At 48.5% G+C, this 19,710-nt stretch overlaps 1 protein-coding gene across 1 annotated transcript; it reads right to left on the reverse strand.

Moving 5' to 3' along the window:
- Positions 1-445: 445 nt before the first annotated feature.
- Positions 446-9,248, reverse strand: LOC126068698 (nuclear RNA export factor 1-like). Its single transcript, XM_049871438.1, is given in 19 exon segments — positions 446-529; positions 638-698; positions 1,053-1,110; positions 1,113-1,234; positions 1,794-1,866; positions 2,456-2,498; positions 2,596-2,711; positions 2,819-2,877; positions 3,177-3,284; positions 3,423-3,478; positions 3,565-3,633; positions 3,983-4,019; positions 5,734-5,843; positions 6,001-6,108; positions 6,221-6,309; positions 6,449-6,518; positions 6,635-6,715; positions 7,002-7,085; positions 9,153-9,248. Coding segments are annotated over 19 exon segments (1,524 nt in total).
- Positions 9,249-19,710: the final 10,462 nt, after the last annotated feature.

Genomic DNA, 19,710 nt, shown 5'->3' on the forward strand with positions numbered 1-19,710 from the left:
AGTACTGTTCTCTGTATAAAAACAACTGCTTAGTACACTAGGGACATAGAAACCCTGCCTCCAGGTTTATCAGGGTTAGAGAAGGCCCCACAGAGTGGGGCCACAGAGTGGGCTTTACTGTGGGTCCAGGATTTGAGTCTCTTCTCTGTAGTTTCCCAGAAAGTCCCTTACCCTCTGGGACCTTCCCTTCCCCCTCTGCAGGACAGTGATGATAATGCCTGCCTCAAATGGATACCACCTCAGGGATTTGACATAACACGCAAACTCATTCTTTATTTCTAAAAGAAACAGAAACTGGGTGTGACAATTACACAGAACAATGGCCTTTTGGGTGAAAGAGTGTCAGCCCCACGAGGTCAGCCTTGCCTTCCTAGGCCACACCAGGCCTCTCACCTCAGTCAGAGGCCAGAGAAAAGAGGGAGAACAACAAGGATGATAGAGATAATCAGAATCCTGGCTCCTTTGGAGTTTTCATTGTCAGAATCATGGAACACTTCATGAAGGTGTCTTCTGGGATCTTGAGCACAGGCTGGAGGGAGCGAAGGGAGGAGGTGGGGCATCATCAGAGCCAGGAGCCCTGAGTGTCATCCCCAGGCCACCTGGCCTCTGTTCACTGGCCTGAGTTCCCAGACCTCACAGTGGACAGAGTGAACATTTGTGAGGCTCTGGTGTAGTCCCAGTTGTTGTCATGAAGGCACCTGGAGTGGAGGAGGGCCGGGTGACACCCATCGTGGAGACACTGACCACACAAACCCACGACCTAATCTGTGCATCAGAAACATGGTTTCTGTGACATAAGCAGCAGAATGAGCACTGTGGAGCGGGGTGTAAGGGAGAGAACTTTTGGAAACCCCAGTGCCTGTCAGTAAAGCAACAGGGTTTTCGGAACTCAGAAAGTGCTGTGCACCTGTTCAAACAACCCGGTGGTGTAGTATGTACTGAGAATGACAGATGTTCCCTGTGACAATGAGTGAAGTAGAGAAGTAAGTTCCCATCATTCAGTCCCCAGCTCCTCCCAGCTCACCCCATCCCCAACCACTCCCAGCACTCACTTCTGAGGCCACTCAAGGTTCATCCCAGACTGGGTGGAGGATGCCTGCACCATTTCTGCTGCTTCTCCGAGAAGGTAGGCACAGGGCTGGAGGAGGGTGTGGGCACTGGGGTGGGGAAGGAACCCTGGGTCTCTATGGGGCTGCCGTCCCCCACACACAGTTGGTCGTTCACGATGCGTAGGCTGACGGAAGAATGGGGCCTCAGACAGCTGGACAGAGAATCCCACATCCCCAACAAGGATTGTGCCCCTACTCAGCAACCACTTTCCTTCCGTCCCTTACTCCGCCTGCCTCCCAGACTCCTTGGCTGGTACCCTTTCCCCTCCCACAGAACCTGCCTTTGGAGAAGTTAACTCCCAACTGCACTAGATTCATAGGTTACTCCCAACCCAGGGAGTGTTTCACATTCGCCTTTTCCCTTTACAACAGCCTGAGGATGTTGATACTCTAATCCCCGTATTCAGAGGAGGACACTGAGTCACAGAGAATTTGTGTAACTTCACCAAGGTCACACAGCTGGTGAATGCTGAGGTCACGGTGAGAACCCTCTACTCCAGCCTCAGAGCCTACGCTCTTAACCACTGGGCTCGACTGCTCCTGGGGTCTACCTTTTGGAATTCTGCCATATTGGGGAAACCCTGAGGAATTCACCGTCACCTTCCCACACCATTGGCCCCAGGCTGGGATGAGTGTTCCCATGTGGCACTCACGACAACGACACAGCAGTTACACAGCAGTTACCTGGAGTTGCTGGAAGGAGTAGCGATGAAGATCCGGGTAAAGGCACGGACATGAGCCTGAAACAGTCCTTCCACTTCAAGGATAACAAACAACAATTCCCCTCAGAGTTGCCCATGCTTTACACGCTCACCAGCAGCTTTCCCCAGTCGTGGTCTTACCTGATACTCCTGTCTTACCCTGAAGGGGGCCAGAATGGGGCAACCCTCTACTGGGAGTCAGGAGGGGGTGTCAGCACTGGGGAGGGCAACCACAGGACCAACCACCTCCCAGTGATAGGGCCCTAGTCCGTGTTAGGCCCTGTGACACACTCTTTACAAGTTCATTTGACTCCTTTTTCACAGCAGCCCAAGAGATGGGTATTACTAAGCCCATTTTACAAATGAGGAGATTGAGAGGTAAGCAAGTGTCCCAAGGTGTCAGAGTGAGGGACTGGGATGAGAGCCATCAAACTCCACAGCCTGTGTCCCTAACTCATGTGTTGTGCGGAGACAGACAGGTATGGGCTTAGGTCAGACCAGGGTGGGTAGGGGGCAGGGTGGGTGCTGGGGAGCACAGAGGGAATAGGAAGGGAAGGGATCAGGGAAGCCTGGAGAGTTCTGAGAGGGAGTCAGTCGGGGGAGGGAGCACTAACGGACATGGGAAGGGACTGTACAGACACTCACCCTCCTTGAAGGCCCCGCTGACAGAAAAGCAGAGCATCTTTTCCTGAAAGAGTAAAACAGCTCAGGCTCCCAGGATCCCCCTAAGGCCCCTACCCACCTCCAGCCTCTGGACCAGTCTCAGGGAGGAAGCAGGTGCTCACCGTCTGGACACACATGTCCACCACCAAGGAGCTGATGTCATGCTGGGTTCTGGGCAACTCACTGAGGAAGTCAACAATGTCACGTTTTGTGTGTTTCAGCAAATGAACACACAGGACTGTGGGGGGAGGAGAAGAGAAGGGCAGGGGCTGCCTCACTCACCTGGCCCTACGACTGACCACTTGACATCTCCTGTCCCACGCATCTTCCCCCTCACACACTTACCGGGGTCTTTGAGTTTCTTTATATTCCTGCTCCCCTTGGAATATTTGTCAAACCAGCTTCTAGGAAAAATAGAGGAAAAGGAACTTGGGTCCAGCCAGTGTGGGCATTGCCAGGAGCTGACCTGGGTGGCACACGGGTTAAAGTGGTCGGCTGCTAAACAAAAGCTCGGGGATCAAACCGACCACCTGTTCTGATGGAAAATGATGTAGCAGCCTGTTTCCATAAAGATTACAGGTTTGGAAAACAATAAGGGGTAATTCTAGTCTGTCCCATAGGATTGAATCATCTCAACAATAATGAGTTTTGGCCTTGTCTCCTGGGGAGTCAGTGGGCCCAGTGCTGACACTGTGATGCTCACGGAACCAGGTCCTCAGGGTTGAAGGGAATGGCCAGCGAGAAGCAGGCCTCATTGTGGTAAGCATCCTGGAGACCCCGCCTGTCCTCGTAGTCATAGATGCAGTAGTACCTGCGGGGAAGCAAAGGGGACGGGCTGTCTGTGGTCTGGGACCCTAAGTGGACTTGAAAGCCCCCCATGAGCAGGCCTGTGCCTGGGTGACCTGACCCATCACATCCCACCCTGCCTCGGGGTCCCAGAGGTACTTACTGCTGCAGGAATTCTAGGATTAGATTCTTCAGGGTCTCAGATCCGAAGACGCTCCCCTGGAATCAAAACGGTTCCCAGAACCATGGCTGTTATCATCTCCTCACCCACCCTTCCCCGGCTCTACTCGATACCACCTCCTCACCTTGCAGACTGGTAACTTCTTGGAGGCTTCAGTGCCAAAGACAACGGGTGGGGGTACCTCGTGGTTATCCTGGGGAAGGGAAGAGGAAATGAGCAGTGCAGACCAGGGAGGTGGCACCGAATGGTCAGGGAAAAGGATGGGCGCAGGAGAGAGGGAGGGTCAAAGGTCAGGGTGAAAGGGCCTTGGAAATTCCATGGGCAAGACTACTGTGATGTCTTCACCAGGGGCTCCCAGAAGCCGGTAAAGAACTGCAGAGAAGATCCATAGACTTTTTCAGGTTCCCTCATGGGTCTGTCCCCCATGAGGATTAGGGGTCAGATCCAAAAATCTAACCTGGGCAAAATCTAAGTGACTCAGGGCAGACTGTGAGTCCTATCTGTACCAGCTAGAGGAGTCAAGGATAAAGAAAGACACTTACCAGGCGTAATAACTTGGGGAACAATTCCAGGATGGAGCTGTCAAATATCAAGACAAAAGAGAAAAGCAAGTAATGACACAGCTGGCCCATGTCATGGAAGCATGCGCACCTACACAGGAACACATCCAGGTGTGTCCCACCTACTCTCCAGTGCCGCCACCACTCCTGGACCCTGGGAACCTCTCCCATGGACTCACCCAGAGAGAGCTCGTGGGCCCTCTCTCCATACCCCTCTTCCCCCACTTCCTCCTGGGAAGCTCCCACAGGAGGGCCCTGACCCCCTTCTCCAGTGACACAGAAGCAGCTTGTGGAGCCCAGGCCCCAGGGATTCCTTCCCCTCCTGCCTCACTTACCTCCCTCCAAGTCCCCAGGGAAGGCTCTGGAGGGAGGAGGGAATGGGGTGGGGCCCAGGGCTCTGCTCCCTCACCAGGTGTCCAGTGCTCTGCCAGGCCTGGCCCTGGACAAGACCAGCACATCCCCAGGGATGGCCCTGGATGCTGGAGAGGGAGATGGGTGAGGCAGGCTCAGGGCGCACGGAGGGGGTGAGGACAGAAACGGAGGGCAGGTAGGGAGGGGAAACATAGGGGAGTGGAGACTAAAGAGAAAGAGAAAGGCAAGGAAAGGCAAGGGGGAGAAGCTTACTGGGGGTGCTGGGGATTAGGGAGAAAGGGGGGAAGAAAGGGGAAATGGCTCCCCTGCAGCTGCCCTGTCCTTCATCTGCCCCTGACTGGCCCTGGGGCCAGGAAGAAATGGAAAACAGGTACTTGTTGGGCTGGGGCCCATTGGCCTTTGTCACCTGTGTCATGCTATCTGAGCTGGGCATGGGAAACAGAGCAGCCAGTGAGGCAGGAGACCTTCCCCAGGAGGAAAGGTTCAGGTAAAGGCACAGCATGGGATTCAGGATCTGTGGCCCCTCTTATTAACCCCATCTTCTCCCCTGATGTCTCCTGAACAACTGTGCCTGTCTTAGTTGGCCCTTTGAAGAATCAGACCACCTTGGTCTACCCAGTGCTTCTCTGAAGGGCCAGGCAGGATGCTGTGACTGGGTGGGGGAGGGGGCAGTGCCCCTGAGAGGACCCTCTCTGTATCCTTATCCGACTCTGCCCCCCTCCTCCCACACTCTGCACCTTTCTTGGGAAGCCTTTTGCTCACTGGCGGTGACCCGCTTCTGATCTTTGACTCAGGGAACCCAGATTTCTTCCCAAGGAGAGCCCATTTCCTTCACTGGGCCATAGCAACAGATGTCATGAGAAGACATCCAGCTGGGGCAGGTCAGGGGACCCTTTTCCAGCAAGGGAGAGAGGGCCCATCATAGGACAGGGAGGGAAGCCCCATCTCAGCTCAGAGGCAGGAAGGCCTGTCTCAGAGGAGGCCCTGGTCAGGAGGAGCCTTCACAATCCAGGGCACCAGGATCTGGCTCCAGGCAGCCCCAGTGGGGGAGTAGGGTACAGTCTGGACACCCCTGGCCCAGGAGAAGAAGGGGGAGCCCTGCTTCCTGGAGCACATTTAGCAGAGGCTATGCCAGAGAAGGCTGGGTGGCTGGGTGCAGAGAGGCAGGAAACAGGCCCCAGCTCAGGGGAGCCGTGAGCAGGCCAGACGAAGGCAGGGAGACCTCTAAGGACAGGTGAGAGACAAAGAGAGGAGAGGGCAGGGCACATGGTCCTCCCGGAATTCCAGGGCTGCAGCCTCCTGCAGATGGGCACTATCAGGGGCAGCTCAGGCTGCCGGGGCCAACAGAGGGCACACCTCACCTTATGTTGGTGGCCTTATCCGGGAAGGTGGTGCACGGGGTGTTTCTGCCTGCACACATCTCTTCTGGCTCCAGCCCTTTCACCTCGTCCAACTCCCCTTCAGACATCACCTGTAATTATGACAAGGAAACATGAATCAGGGAGAGAGCCAGAGGGCCATGCAACCCAGATCCACGCTCTCCCACAGATGGCCTTGCTTAACTCTTGTCATCACCTTAATAAGGCCAACCACCTTCAGTTCAAATCACTCTGGCTATGGCTTCTCACCTCATTTTTGGAGAGGTTCAGGCTCCTGATGTTGGGGGCCTTCTGTGTGGTGTCACGCAGGCCAACCAGCTGGTGGGGTGTGTTGTTGCTCGAGTTGAAGGACAAAAGCTGTGATGAGGGAAGAGCTAGACTGAAGGCCCAAGAGGTGATACCTGGGACAAATGTGCACTCCACCCCATCTGTCCCACCCTCCCGCTCAGCACTGGATCTAAGGCCTCACCTTGGGCGAGTTCTCTTCATGGATCTGGAGGGAGGCAGCCATGCAGTTTCTAAAATTTGGCCCCTTTTCAATACAGTGGATCCTCGCGTCTTCAGGAAGCCAAGAGGAGGGATTCAGAAGGAGGAGAGGGGCCCAGCTGGACCAGCCCCAGCACCAACACCTCCCCAAGTTGCCCCCTAACCCTCCTGCTGCCCACAACTGCCTTAGAATTACTGCTGTCAGTCATACCTGGGTCTGAGTGGACTCTCTGGAGGTCATGAGCTTGCTGGGGGACTTCATATCCTTTGTTCTTGGTCACCTGCACAGACAGAGATGGGGGTCAGTGACTCTGACGCCAGGTGGTGGAGTGGGAAATTGGTGAGGGAAGAAGTGCTGGGACTGGGTCTGTGCGCACAGGTCCTGAGTCTGCATTACCTTTATGAGTTTCGCTTTTTGTGACTTCAGCTCCTTCTGCTTACAGTAGGGTACAGCAGAGGGCCTGGCAGAGATAGATGGCTGCAGAGAAGATAGAAGAATGTGGGTAAATTCCAGGAACTCTGAAACGCAAGATCAAGCAAGACCCATCCCCTAGCCTGCCGTCCTGGCCCTAGCTAGCCCTGGCCATGCTGTGACACAGGCCCTTTCCTTATCTTCATTGCAAATCATGCTGCTGACTTTCTCACAGTGAGGATTCAGGGAGAGGGAGGGGCAAGAGAAATACAGTAAGAGGCCAGACTCCCTGCTCAGCCTGGCCCCTCCACCTGCCCTGTGCCCACTCGGCTGCCTCCCTGCCCTCTCTTACCTCGGTCAGGTTTAAGGGGACACTGCACAGGCTCTTGATCAAATTCTGCATGCACTTCTCATCATATTTTATGCCAGATGGAAACTGAGGTCAAAAGAAAGGACGGGAGAGGAGACTGACATGATGGAAATAAAGCTTAAAGAGTCCCAACCATGTGTTCCTTTCAGACCTAAGTCTGAGCCAAACTGAGCCATGCTGTGGGGAGTTTCTCTATCTCTTTGTGAGCAGTTTCCACCTTTGCCTTTAGACAAACTTCCCATTCTCCCTGCCTTCAGCCTCTTCCCTTTTTATTACTTCTCCCATCCTACCTTTAGACCAATCGAGGATGTTAACACCTAGTACAACAAAGGACAAGTTACCAACTCTCTGTGCCCCAGCAAAGTACCTAGTGTCTCCAGGAGCTCAGCACAGCTCCGCCCAACCTGTGTCTCCTGCATATTATGTGCATTTTGCCAGGACACTCACTGTAACCTTGAACCAGCTCCTGGAGCTTCCATCCTGCCAGTCCTCCTCCATTCCTTCCTGTGGAGGTTTTCTGTCTCTCTCCATATTCCCATGGGTTTGGTCTCCTCTGTGACAACTGCCTCTCCAATAGTAGCTTGGGATGGCATATGGTGTGCTGTGGGGATGTGGAGAGAAAGAAGGCGTCCATGAATGCCAGGAAAGTCTTCTAACACCTCACTCTACTGATTTCAAGGCTATAACAATATTTGCCCAGCCGTTAATCTGGTCCCAGCATCGCCCACTCTACCAGGTTGGAGAGGAGGATTGACAGAGTTACATACAGGGTTACCTATTCCACTGGTTGGTACATGCCACCATGCTGAGTGGTCACTTACTATCTTACTTCAGGGCTCACGTGGGCATCACTCATTGCCACGTCTCTATCTCGCTCCTGGTGTGATGACGGATGAATGCTGGGCCTGACTTGTTGAGACCAACTATCATATCTCCTTTGTGAAATACCCCAGTGTCTTCCTCTTCTTTGAAAAGAATTAACTTGATGACTATCCGCTGAAATGGAGAACAACATATCAGTGGTCCGAATGCCAGAAAAAGTCCTGTGAAAACACTATGGCTAGTGAAGTAATTTCACTGACTTTTAATAATGTAGAAAGAAATACAGTACAGTGGTGCAGAGGCTGAAAGACTTCACCGTGGCTCCTCTTCCTGGGATATGAGAGGTCGGGGTCATTCACAGCCCAGGAGAGAGCCAGCACAGCAGAAGGCCTTGGGCCGAGGGTCCGGTCTGCGACGTTAGTCTCTGCTCTGCTGTTTCCAGTCTGAGTGACCCAGGACAAGTTGCTTAACATCTCTAACCCTTACCTCCCTCTTCTGCTCTAGGGGAATAATAAAACCTACCCTGAATATTTGGTGCTATAGTTCAAGGATCAAAGGCAAATTCACCACTTTGACTTAGAGAAATGAAAGCTAGGTCTAAAGAAAATACCCAAAATGAAGCCTGGAGAGATAAAATGATGGAGAATACCAAAGGAGGGGGCAGGGATATAGTGAACAAATCTAACACGTGTTTCATTGGAGTCTGGAAAGAAAAAAGGGGAATAGTGGAGAAGTAGTATTTAAAGAGATCATGTCTGAGAAATTTTCAAAACTAATAAAGAGACACCAAGTCAGTATAACCATATTAATAAGACAAAAAGTAAACTTTAGGACAAAAACGTTACTAAAGAGGGATAAGAGGTTCAATTCCACAAGGAAATAATAATAAAACTACTCTAAATCTGTGTGCACCACTGAACATAGAAGCCAAAATGTACACAGCAAAAAGTGACGGAAGTAAATGGCGAAATGGGCATGTCCACAGTGACAGTGGGACATTTTAACTGAGTGACGGATAATACAGGTAAAGTCAATTTTAGTTAGAAGGAGAACATTTTAAAAACATGAGAAACAAAATTCACTTGCCGACATAGAACACTGCACCTAACAACCACACATGAACTTTCCGGAATAGATCATATGCTGGGCCATAAAACAAGCTCCTGGAAACTTCTGTGAGAGTGATGCAATCTATCTTGAATGGTTGGTGTAAGGATTCCAGGATAACGGTGAGTTCCCAGCCCTTCCCCCACTGAACCCACTGCCTAGGCTTCACAGGCTCCGCCGCAGCTCCCCGCCCCTGCCCCGCACCTTCGCAGCCCTGCGACCAGCAGTTTCTAACTGCAGCTTGGCCTGACCCTGCCTCAGCCCTAACCTCGGTTTGAATTTGCCACCGGAATCCCCCATGTCCGCAAACCAGGATCTTGCTGCATACGCAGGACCTGAAGAGCCGTGGTCCTAACTTGACCCCAGACTTGAACATTGTCTGAGAGGAAGATGTTCTCAGGCACACAGCTGCCCCCAAGCCCATCTGTAAAGCCAAAGGTTCCTTCCTTTACAACATGACACAGCACCTGGATCTCCAAATATGGACATGGGAGGGACCGGGGGTGTCAGATTTTGGGCACCAATCCCTGTCCCCTGGGGACTGGAGGGCATTAAAAACTCCAAGGTCCCCTGGGGCAGGGAGCCTGTGGCCTTTTGGCTGCAAGGCCGCAAGCTGCTCCTTGTTTGCACAGTGAATTTCCATTTTCTGTTTCCCGTGCAACTGGTGGTGTGGCATCTGTCTTATTTCAATAGGCTAATAGGACAGGACGAGAACCCTCATTCAGTTACGCCACCTCTAGTATAAATCCCAAAAATGTTAATTTTCAACAACCCCACCCCAGGCAACACTTCCTACTCCCCAAACTCTGAACCACTTGACCCAGGCCTTTCCCCTCAACCAGACAGAAGATTTCACCTCAACCAGGACCAAACCACAGGAAGAGAGGTTTTCCATGTGGAACCATGACAGGGGTCTCAGGGCCCACTTGACCCCCAACCTCAGGAGAGTGGAAAAGTTACCTGGATACTCACCACCCCCCATCTAAAGGGGTCTGCTGTTATCTAGTGCGGTGGGGGAGGGGCCCAGAACCCCTCCTGCCTCCTGTGCTGACCAACTCACCCATGGTGTGGCCTACAACCAGTATCCTGTCACTACTGTCCTCACAGGAATTTCCTGAGGAGAATCTGTCAGGTCTGGAGCCTGGGGTGTGGGGCAGATCCAGGAGGGCTGCTGAGGAAGGCGAGAGCACTCCCCAAGCCACCTTATCAGGGCCACAGGAGAGCAAGATGGAGTCCTCACAGGAAGTCTCCTCCCCAAAGGCATAGAGAGGAGACCCCTGTGGGCCAGAGGAGACTTAACTTCCTGTTCTTATGCCCCCTGAGTTTGCTACTAGCCTGACACCCAGGGAGGCGTTCCCAACTGAGCTACTCCCCTACCCCCAGCTGAGGTGGTTAACTAGAGTCAGGAGGCCTGGGGCTCAGCTATTGTAGCTACAAACTCAGGGAACTGAGGGTAGGCTGTGCACCAAGATCTGTGTCTGTTGTGTTACATCGTGTTCCTTCGTTCTGCAAACCCAGGGAACTCTGAGGGCCCGTTGCGCTTGCTACATTACATCAATTTGTTCATGTATTCCTCACAATGGGGCCGTGAATGCAGAATCACCAGCACTCTGAGGTTGCTGAGGCTTAGCAAAAGGCAGGAGCTTGTTTGCAGTTGCTCAGATGCTACATGGGAAAACAGAGTGGAACTGAGCTCCATGGAAGGGGGATGACCCCCTCCTGCACAGCTTTAATAAAGCCTTCCTGCACTATATAGGGTTTTGTTTGCTGCACTATATAGGGCTTTTTTTACATTAGGGCAAAGTAACAGAAAGACCAGGAAATACCTGAAGCCATCCCAGAGAGAACATATGAAAAAGAAAGCCTGGTATCTATAAAGGAAAGAACAGACTCTGGGGGGAGGGCGGGAGGAAAATGCCATCTTCTTTAAAAAAAAAAAAAAAAAAAGTACTCAATGTAGATAGATTCCCCCTGGTGGTTGGAGCCAGAAGTGTAGCTCTGAAAGTCTCAAACCATGAGGCTTTTTGAGGGGGAAGCAGTGCCTTGGAGCCTCACATCAGCCGAAACTTTTTGGAATTTCTCACTCCCTGGAAGCAATCTCTAGCCCCCAAGAGAAGAAGTCCAGCCCCTGAGGAAGGAAGTCCAGCCCCTGAGTGAGGAGAAAATAAATCTGCATATGAGAGTGTGTAACCATGTAGGCTGAGGGAAGCACAAGACAGAAACATACACCAGAAGTTGTATTTAAAAAAAAAAAACAAACCCTATACTGTGAACATTTTTCTAAACCAATACATACAGGTGAACCTTTTTATTCATTTTTATTAGATATTTTCAAGTATTTCTCTCAACAAATTTGCCTAATTACAAAATACTAAACACTAAAAAGACTATTTGGAGAATAATTCTGCATCTTCCATCTATAAGGTCCCTTCACGGTGGCCCACAGATACCAACTGTAAACAGATTGGTGCACACTTTGCACATACGCTTCACTTTGTTGTTGTTGTTGTTAGGTGCCTTTGAGTCGGTTTTGCCTTATAGCAACGCCATGTACAACAGAGTGAAACGCACCCTCATTGTTGTTATAACGCCTGAGCCCATTGTTGCAGCCACTGTCTCAATCCATCTCGTTGAAGATCTTCCTCTTTTTTGCTGACCCCAACCCTGGTGGCACAGTGGTTAAGAGCTTCAGCTCTAACCAAAAGGTTGGCAGTTCGAATCCACCAGGCGCTCCTTGGAAACTCTATGGGGCAGTTCTACTCTGTCCTATAGGGTTGCTATGAGTCGTAATCAACTGGACAGCAATGGGTTTGAGTTTTTGATTTTCTACTCTACCAAGCATAATGTCCTCCTCCAGGGACTGTTCCCTCCTAACAACATGTCCAAATTATGTGAGACGAAGTCTCGCCATCCTCGCTTCTAGCGAGCATTTTGGCTGTCCTTTTTCTAAGACATTTGTTTTTTCTTCTGGCAGTCCATGGTATATTCAATATTCTTCACCAACACCATAATTCAAATGCATCAACTCTTCTTCAGTCTTGCTTATTCATTGTCCTGCTTTGTCTTTAGATGTTCTTGTTGTTTTCAGGTGCTGTAGAGTCAGTTCCAACTCACAGTGACCGTATGCACAACAGAACGAAACACTGCCCGTTCCTGCACCATCCTCACAATTGTTGCTATGCTTGAGCCCATTGTCGTAGCCACTGTATCAACCCATCTCATTGAGGGTCTTCCTCTTTTTTGCTGACCCTCTACATTATTAAGCATGATGTCTTCTCCAGGAACCAATCCATCCCAACAACACGTCCAAAGTATGCGTGATGCACCCTCACCACCCTTGTTCATAAGGAGCATTCTGGTTGTACTTCTCCCAAGACAGATTTATTCGTTCTTTTGGCAGTCCATGGTATATTTAATATTCTTCACCAACACCACAGTTCAAAGGCACAACTCTTCTTTCATATTCATTGTCTACCTTTTGCACGCATATGAGGCAATTGAAAACACCATGGCTTGGCTCAGGCGCACCTTCCTCTTCAAGGTGACTTCTTCACTTTTCAAAGCTTTAAAGAGGTCCTTTGCAGCAGATTTGCCTAATAAAATGCATCTTTTGATTTCTTGACTGCTGCTTCCATGGGTGTTGACTGTGGGTCCAAGTAAAACGAAATCCTTGGCAATCTCAATCTTTTCTCCATTTATCATGATGTTGCTAATTGATCCAGTTGTGAGGATTTTTGTTTTCTTTACGTTAAGGTGTAACCCATACTGAAGGCTGTGGTCTTTGATCTTCATCAGTAAGTGCTTCAAGTCCTCTTCACTTTCGGCAAGCAAGGTTGTGTCATCTGCAGAATGCAGGTTGTTAACGAGTCTTCCCTCAATCCTGATGCTGCGTTTTTCTTCATATAGTCCGACTTTCGGATTATTTGCTCAGCATACAGATTGAATAAGTATGGTGAAAGGATACAAGCCTGACGAACACCTTTCCTGACTTTAAACCATGCAGTGTTCCCGTTTTCTGTTTGAATGACTAGCTCTTGATCCATGTACAGATTCCTAATGAGCACAATTAAGTGTTCCGGAATTCCCATTCTCTGCAATGTTATCCACAGTTTACTATGATCCATACAGTCGAACGCCTTTGAGAGCCAGACCCCGCTTGAGGCCAATGATTGGGGGCTAACAGTCCAAGAGGGACCACCTGGAGGCCTGATGCTGACTAGGCCTCAGGAGCCATGATGTAATCTCTCACGGCCACATGGTGAAGCCAATAAAGGCCTTGGAAGACAGAGGCTCAGCGGAGCTTCCTGGGCGGTGACTGAACATCTGCTCTCAGGAAAGTGAGCACATCCCCTGGGTACATGGAAGCTCTAAGCCGAGACCCCTCTCAGGCCTTGCCCTCTCTGTTTGAAAAAACAGACCTAGAATCTTTAAAGAAAATAACGGACTTTGGTTTGTCCTTGGGATGAGATTTGGGGTGGCGGGGGGGAGGGTATGGAAGGGAAGGAATGCCTTTTTCTTAAAAAAAAAAAAAAAAAAAAAAAGTACTCAACGTAGATGGAGTCCCCCTAGTGGTCGGAGCCAGAATTGTTGCTCTGAAAGTCTCAGGCCCTGAGGCTTTCCGACTAGGAGGCAGTGCCTGGGCACCTCTGCATCAGCCAAAACTTTCTGCTCCCTGGAAGCAGTCTCTACCCCTGAGAGAAGAAGTCCAGCCCCTGAGTGAGGAGAAAATAAACCTGCATATGAGAGTGTGTGAACATTTAGGCTGAGGAAAGTATAAGACAGAAACACACACATACACAGATGAACTGTCAAGTCAAAAGTTGGATTTTTTAAAAATAAAACCCTAAACTGCTAAAACATCAATTTTAATGTTATCTAAATTATACGTTGTTGTTGTTCGGTGCCGTCCAGTCGAGTCAGTTCCGACTCATAGCGACCCCTATATACCACAGAACAAAACACTGCGGGTCCTGTGCCATCCTTACAATCGTTGATATGCTTCACCCCATTGTTCCAGGCACTGTGTCAATCCATCTCATTGAGAGTCTTCCTGTTTTCCGCTGACCCTATACCAAGCGTCTTCTTTTTAGCAGACGTGATTTTGTATGGCAAAGGCCACGTCAACTTTCTCTAGGTAGAACTGCAGGTTTGACATTTTTAAACGATTTTCTTTATGCAATACTCTTAAATATAATCTTTGCTAAATATTTAAATGAATTGGGAAAACAGGAAAAAATTAAAGAAGCAAGCAAAAACTTCATTAACCCCTGGTTAGATATCATCATTCTTTATATTCTCATTGAGTACATATCTAATAAGACACTGACTGATCCCTTAATCTACATAATGACACTTTATGCTTTTGGCTAAACTGCAACATGGGGATTCTGTCATTACAAATAAAGAAACGGAGCCTCAGCTCCCAGGCATGGTTGAGACCAAAGAACCTGCCTTTGCGATCCCATCAAAACCCACAAGGACCCTATGAGGGAAAGATGCTTCTCCTCCCTCCCTGGATGGGGAGCCAGGAGCTCCGGGAGCTTAAGTGTCCTAGCCTGCCTCTCATCATTGGCAGGGCCCAGAATGGAACCCACACTTTCTGACCCCAAAGCCTTTACTCTTCTCATTGCTTGACCCGGCCTTGCCCTGATTATTGGATATACTTTTAGTGACTTTGTTTCCAACCATAAAAGGGACCTGCACTCAGTTTAGACCATGTGGAAAATACATTCAAGGATTCAGAGGAAAACACAAATAACCAGCAATCCCACAGCCCACTGACAAACACAGCTGAATTTTTGAGTTCCTTTTCTGACACTTCAAAGCTTTTGAAAGACTAGATTCAACGTACTGTGATAATTTTGCAGAACTCTGTCTTCATTTGCACAGTTTTAAACCAAATCACATGAAAATTGTTTTTAACAGAGAAGGAAAGTTACGTACCATTTATCATTAAAAATGAATTAACTGGCATGAATAGGTAACTATACAGAAACTAATATTCATTAGTGGTTACAAGGGGTATGGGACAAGGGGAGGATAGGAAACAGTACCCCCTAGGTAGTAGTCACCTTTTGTTTATAGTAATGGGAAAGGTAGCACCAAATGTGCTTGAAGTTTTCACAGCATGACTGGTGTTATTAATGTCAAAAGCTATACATAGGGAAAAGGGATGGACGGGCAAATTCTAAGGTGTGCATGGTGTTGCAACAATAACAACAACCAAAGCGGGGGAGGACTACAGATGCTGATATTAATTAGACATAAACAATCACCTCATGGGATTGTTTCTATCGGATTGGGTGTTTAGGGCCATAGTCTTGTGGCACAATTCTGTCAATTAGCATAATATAGTTCTTAAAGTTTAGGTTCTACCTCCCATTACGGTGAGTAGTGACTAAAGCTTATGAGCAGCAACCACTAACGAATATTAGTTTCTGTATATTCACCTATTCATCTCATTTAATTCATACTTAATGATAAATGGCACATAACTTTTCTTCTCTGTTAAAAACAATGTTCAAGTGATACGGTTTAAAGATACAACTACTGGTCTTTATTCATCTGGAACAAAAGAAACCTTAGAATCAAAGAGGAACTGGATAGAACGTGGGACTAACGGATTCCATGAACGCTGCTTCCTCCACCTTGAGACCAGAAGAAATAGATGGTGCCCAACTATCACTACTGAACATTCTGATCAGGACGCAATGGATGAATCCAGATAAAAGGCAGGAAAATATGGAACAGAACTTGAAATTCTTAAAGAATCCAGAATTACTGGACCTATTGAGGCTGGAGGTGTCCCCATGAATATGGCCCTGAGTTGCTCTTCAAGCCTTAAGTTGAAACTCATACCTGAAGTTACCTTTAAAATAAGTAACAGTTTAGACCAAACAGTGAAGATTGTCACCCTTGAGTATATCATTTAAAAAATAATAATAATACTCTATACACAACCAAAGGGTCAACAGCTATTTTAAAGCATAGATGAGAAGGTTGGGGGAGGGGTACGGAGTCGAAGTAAATGGAAGTGAAACAACTCGAACGGAAGTAATGAGAATGCTGACACAATGTGAAGAATGCAACCAAACTAACTGGTCATTATGCCCAGAAACTGTGGAGCGGAAGCAGGTTTTGCTCTGCATATTTTCACCAAAATAAAATTAACTATTTAAAAAAATGAATTAACTGAGTTTCAGTGGACGGTAATTGAAAGATCACATTGATTAAGGGTAGCGTTGCACAGCCGATTTTATTCTTCGCCAACACCATTAATTCAAAGGCATCCGTTCTTCGTCGGTCTTCCTTATTCATTCCCCAGCTATCACATGCATTTGAGGGCACCGAAAATTTCATGGCTGGGGTCAGGCGCACCTTAGTTCTCAAGATGACATCTTTGATTTTTTAACACTTTAAAGAGGTCTTTTGCAGCAGATTTGTTCAATGCAACATGTCATTGATTTCTTGACTGCTGCTTCCATGGGTGTTGACTGTGGAAAATGAAATCCTTGGCAACTTCAATTTTTTCTCTGTTTATCATGGTGTTGTTTATTGGTCCAGTTGTGAGGATTTTGGTTTTCTTTAGTTTGAGGTGTAATTCGTGCTGAAGGCTGTAGTCTTTGATCTTCGAGAGTAAGTGTTTCAAGTCCTCTTCACTTTCAGCAAGCAAGGTTGTGTCATCTGCATATCACAGGTTCTTAATGAGTCCTCCTCCAATCGTGATGCTGCGTTCTTCTTCATATAGTCCAGCTTCTCAGATTATTTGCTCAGCATACAGATTGAATAGGTATGGTGAAAGGAAACAAACCTAATACACACCTTTCCTGATTTTAAACCACTCACTATCCTCTTGTTCTTTTCAAACAACTGCCTCTTGGGCTACGAATAAGTTCCCCATGAGTACACAGAATTAAGTAAAAATGAAAATACAAAATAAAAACCTACAACAATCAAACTTTGTGGGCTAGAAAACAAATTGGTGGTTGTCAAGGCTGGGGTGAAGAGAAGAGGTTGACTGCAAAAGGGCCTGGGGAGTAGGAGAAATGAAGTCTACGTGCTATGATATTCATGGAGCTGGAAGGCATTATGCTGAGTGAAATACGTCAGTCAAAAAAGGATAAATATTGTATGACCTCGTTTATATAAAGAGACAATAAAAGGCGAATGTATAGAGAACAAAGTTTATTAGTGGTTACCCGTTTTACCAGGGGTGAGAGGGAGGAGGAAAGTGGAGATTAGCGGTGATGGAGATATCACATAGATAGGAATCAAAAATTTTGTGACTGGGTCACTAGGGGTAGTAGTGAGTGGTGCCACTCTCATTTCTACCCCTTGACTCCTGGACCCATGAATCTTTGCTCTGGGAGAAACAGCACCGTATATTGGATGCTGGTTTACAGCACATACAGCATCCTGGAGAACATTGTCCCAACCCTGCAAAGTATTGCCACCTAGCTGGCACCATACTTGTGTCTTCAGAAGACCATTCCATGGTTCTCTCAAGCCAGCTGCTTCAGGATGATGGGGAACATGGTAAGACCAGTAAAATCCGTGAGCATGGGCCCATTGCCATGCTTCATTTGCTGTGAAGTGGGTCCCTTGATCTGAGGCAATGCTGTGTGGGATACCATGATGGTAAATAGGACATTCTGTAAGTCCATGGATGGTGGTTTTGGCAGGAGCGTTGTGTGCAGGGAAGGCAAATCCATATCCAGAGTAAGTTTCTATTCCAGTACAAACAAAACAGTGCTCTTTCCATGATGAAAGTGGTCCAATGTAATCAACCTGCCACCAGGTTGCTGGCTGATCACTTTGAGGAATGGTACCATATCGAGGACTCAATGTTGGTCTCTGTTACTGGCAGATTGTCCACTCAGCAGTGGTTGCAGCCAAATAGGCGTTGGTGAGTGGAAGGCCATGTTGCTGAGCCCGTGCATAACCTCCATCCCTGCCACCACAGTCACTTTGTTCAAGAGCCCACTTGGCAATGACAGGAGTGGTTGGGGAAAGGTGATAACTGGTTTCCGAAGAATGCGTCATCCTACCCACTTGATTGTTAAAATCCTCCTCTGCTGAAACCACCTTTTGGTGAACATTCACATGAGACACAAATATCTTCACTTCTTTGACCCTTTCAGAAATGTCTATCCGTATATCTCTTCCCCATAAATCCTTGTCTCCAATTTTCCAACCATGTTTCTTCCAAGTCCCTGACCATCCAGCCAAACATTGCCCACAGGCCATGAATCACCATACAGTTACACATCTGGCCATTTCCCCTTCCAAGCCAAGTGAGCAACCAGGTGCACTGCTCAAAGTTCTACCCATTGGGAGGACTTCGCCTCACCACTGTAATTTCACGGAGGTCCCAGAAAGGGAACGTGGTGCTGCTGCTGTCCACTATTGATTGGTGCCTGCATATTGTGCAGAACCATCTGAAAAAAGGCACGAGTTTTCTCTTCCTCTTCAACTGATCCTAAGGAGCGCCCCATGAGGCCATAGGTGCAGACTCGGAGAAGTCAGGTAATGTGACAGGAGTGGAGGCCATGGGCATTTTGGCCACTTCCTCGTGCAATTTATTTGTGCCTTCATGTCCTGCTCAGGCTTGATCTCGTATATACCACTTCCATTTCATGATGGAGTACAGCTGTGCACGTTGAACTTTACAGCTCTGGGGGCTAGACGACCAGAAAAAAAAAAAAAAAGTAGCTGTCGAAGCTGCCTACGTACAACCGAAACGTCACGGGATTTGGTTTCTTAGTTTGGAGGTTTAGGGTCATTCTTCAGGGGCCAACATAAATAACTGGCCTAATAACATGTTTAGGGCTTCTGTTCTTCCTCCTAATTTGATGCATAGTGCTTGCGGTCTTAAAAGCTTGAAAGTGGCCATCCAAGACACAACAGTCTGTGTCTATTTTGCCTGGAGCAACACAGGAAGAAGGAGAGTCAAAAGTAGGAGACTATGAAAGGTATGGCTAATTGCCTTCATGAACTACTGCCTCCTTTGCCATGAGACCAGAAAAACTGGATGGTGCCTGGCTACCATTACCGAACATTTTAATCAAAGATTCCATAGAAGATTGGGGAGAGGCCAAGATGGTGGAGTAGTCAGACGCTTCCAGTGGTCCCTCTTACAATAAGAACCCCCCCCCCCAAAAAAAACAAGTGAATCAATTGTATGTATGACAAGCTAGGAACCCTGAGCATCAAAGGCAAAGTTAAGATATCAAACTGAGTGACGGGGGAGGGAAAGACGGTGCAGAAGCAGAAGGGAGTTGCCCAGTGGGTGGCAGAGCCCCAGCCCCCTTTCCCCTGTGGTGGGACTGGCAGTAGTGTTCGGGGATGCAGCTGCTTCAGCAAAAGAAGGCAAGCAATGTGGTGCACCCCTGACACCCTGGTGTGGCTACGGCAGGGTTGCCGGTGGTGTTTAGCACGTGGCTGCTTCAGTGAAAGAAGGCAAGCAAGGTGCGGCAGTCCTGACCCCCAGCGTGACTGCGGCAGGGGCCGAGCCAGTGCACACAATCTATACACACCTCTGGAATCTGAGTTAAAACAGCACTCTCAGCACAAGACAAAGGATTTTGTCTAATTTACCATGCGGACCTAATAGCTCCTCCTTTTGAAATAACTCTCTCTCTGATCCCTCCTCCCCGTGCCCCAGCTGACTTCGTTAACAGTTTATTTCCTGGGCTTGAGATAGGTCCTGCTATACTCCCTGAGCCATTCTCTTGCCCTTGGAGAAGGGACAAATTAACAAACG

Source organism: Elephas maximus, chromosome X (assembly GCF_024166365.1).
Source record: "Elephas maximus indicus isolate mEleMax1 chromosome X, mEleMax1 primary haplotype, whole genome shotgun sequence".
Taxonomy (NCBI): domain Eukaryota; kingdom Metazoa; phylum Chordata; class Mammalia; order Proboscidea; family Elephantidae; genus Elephas; species Elephas maximus.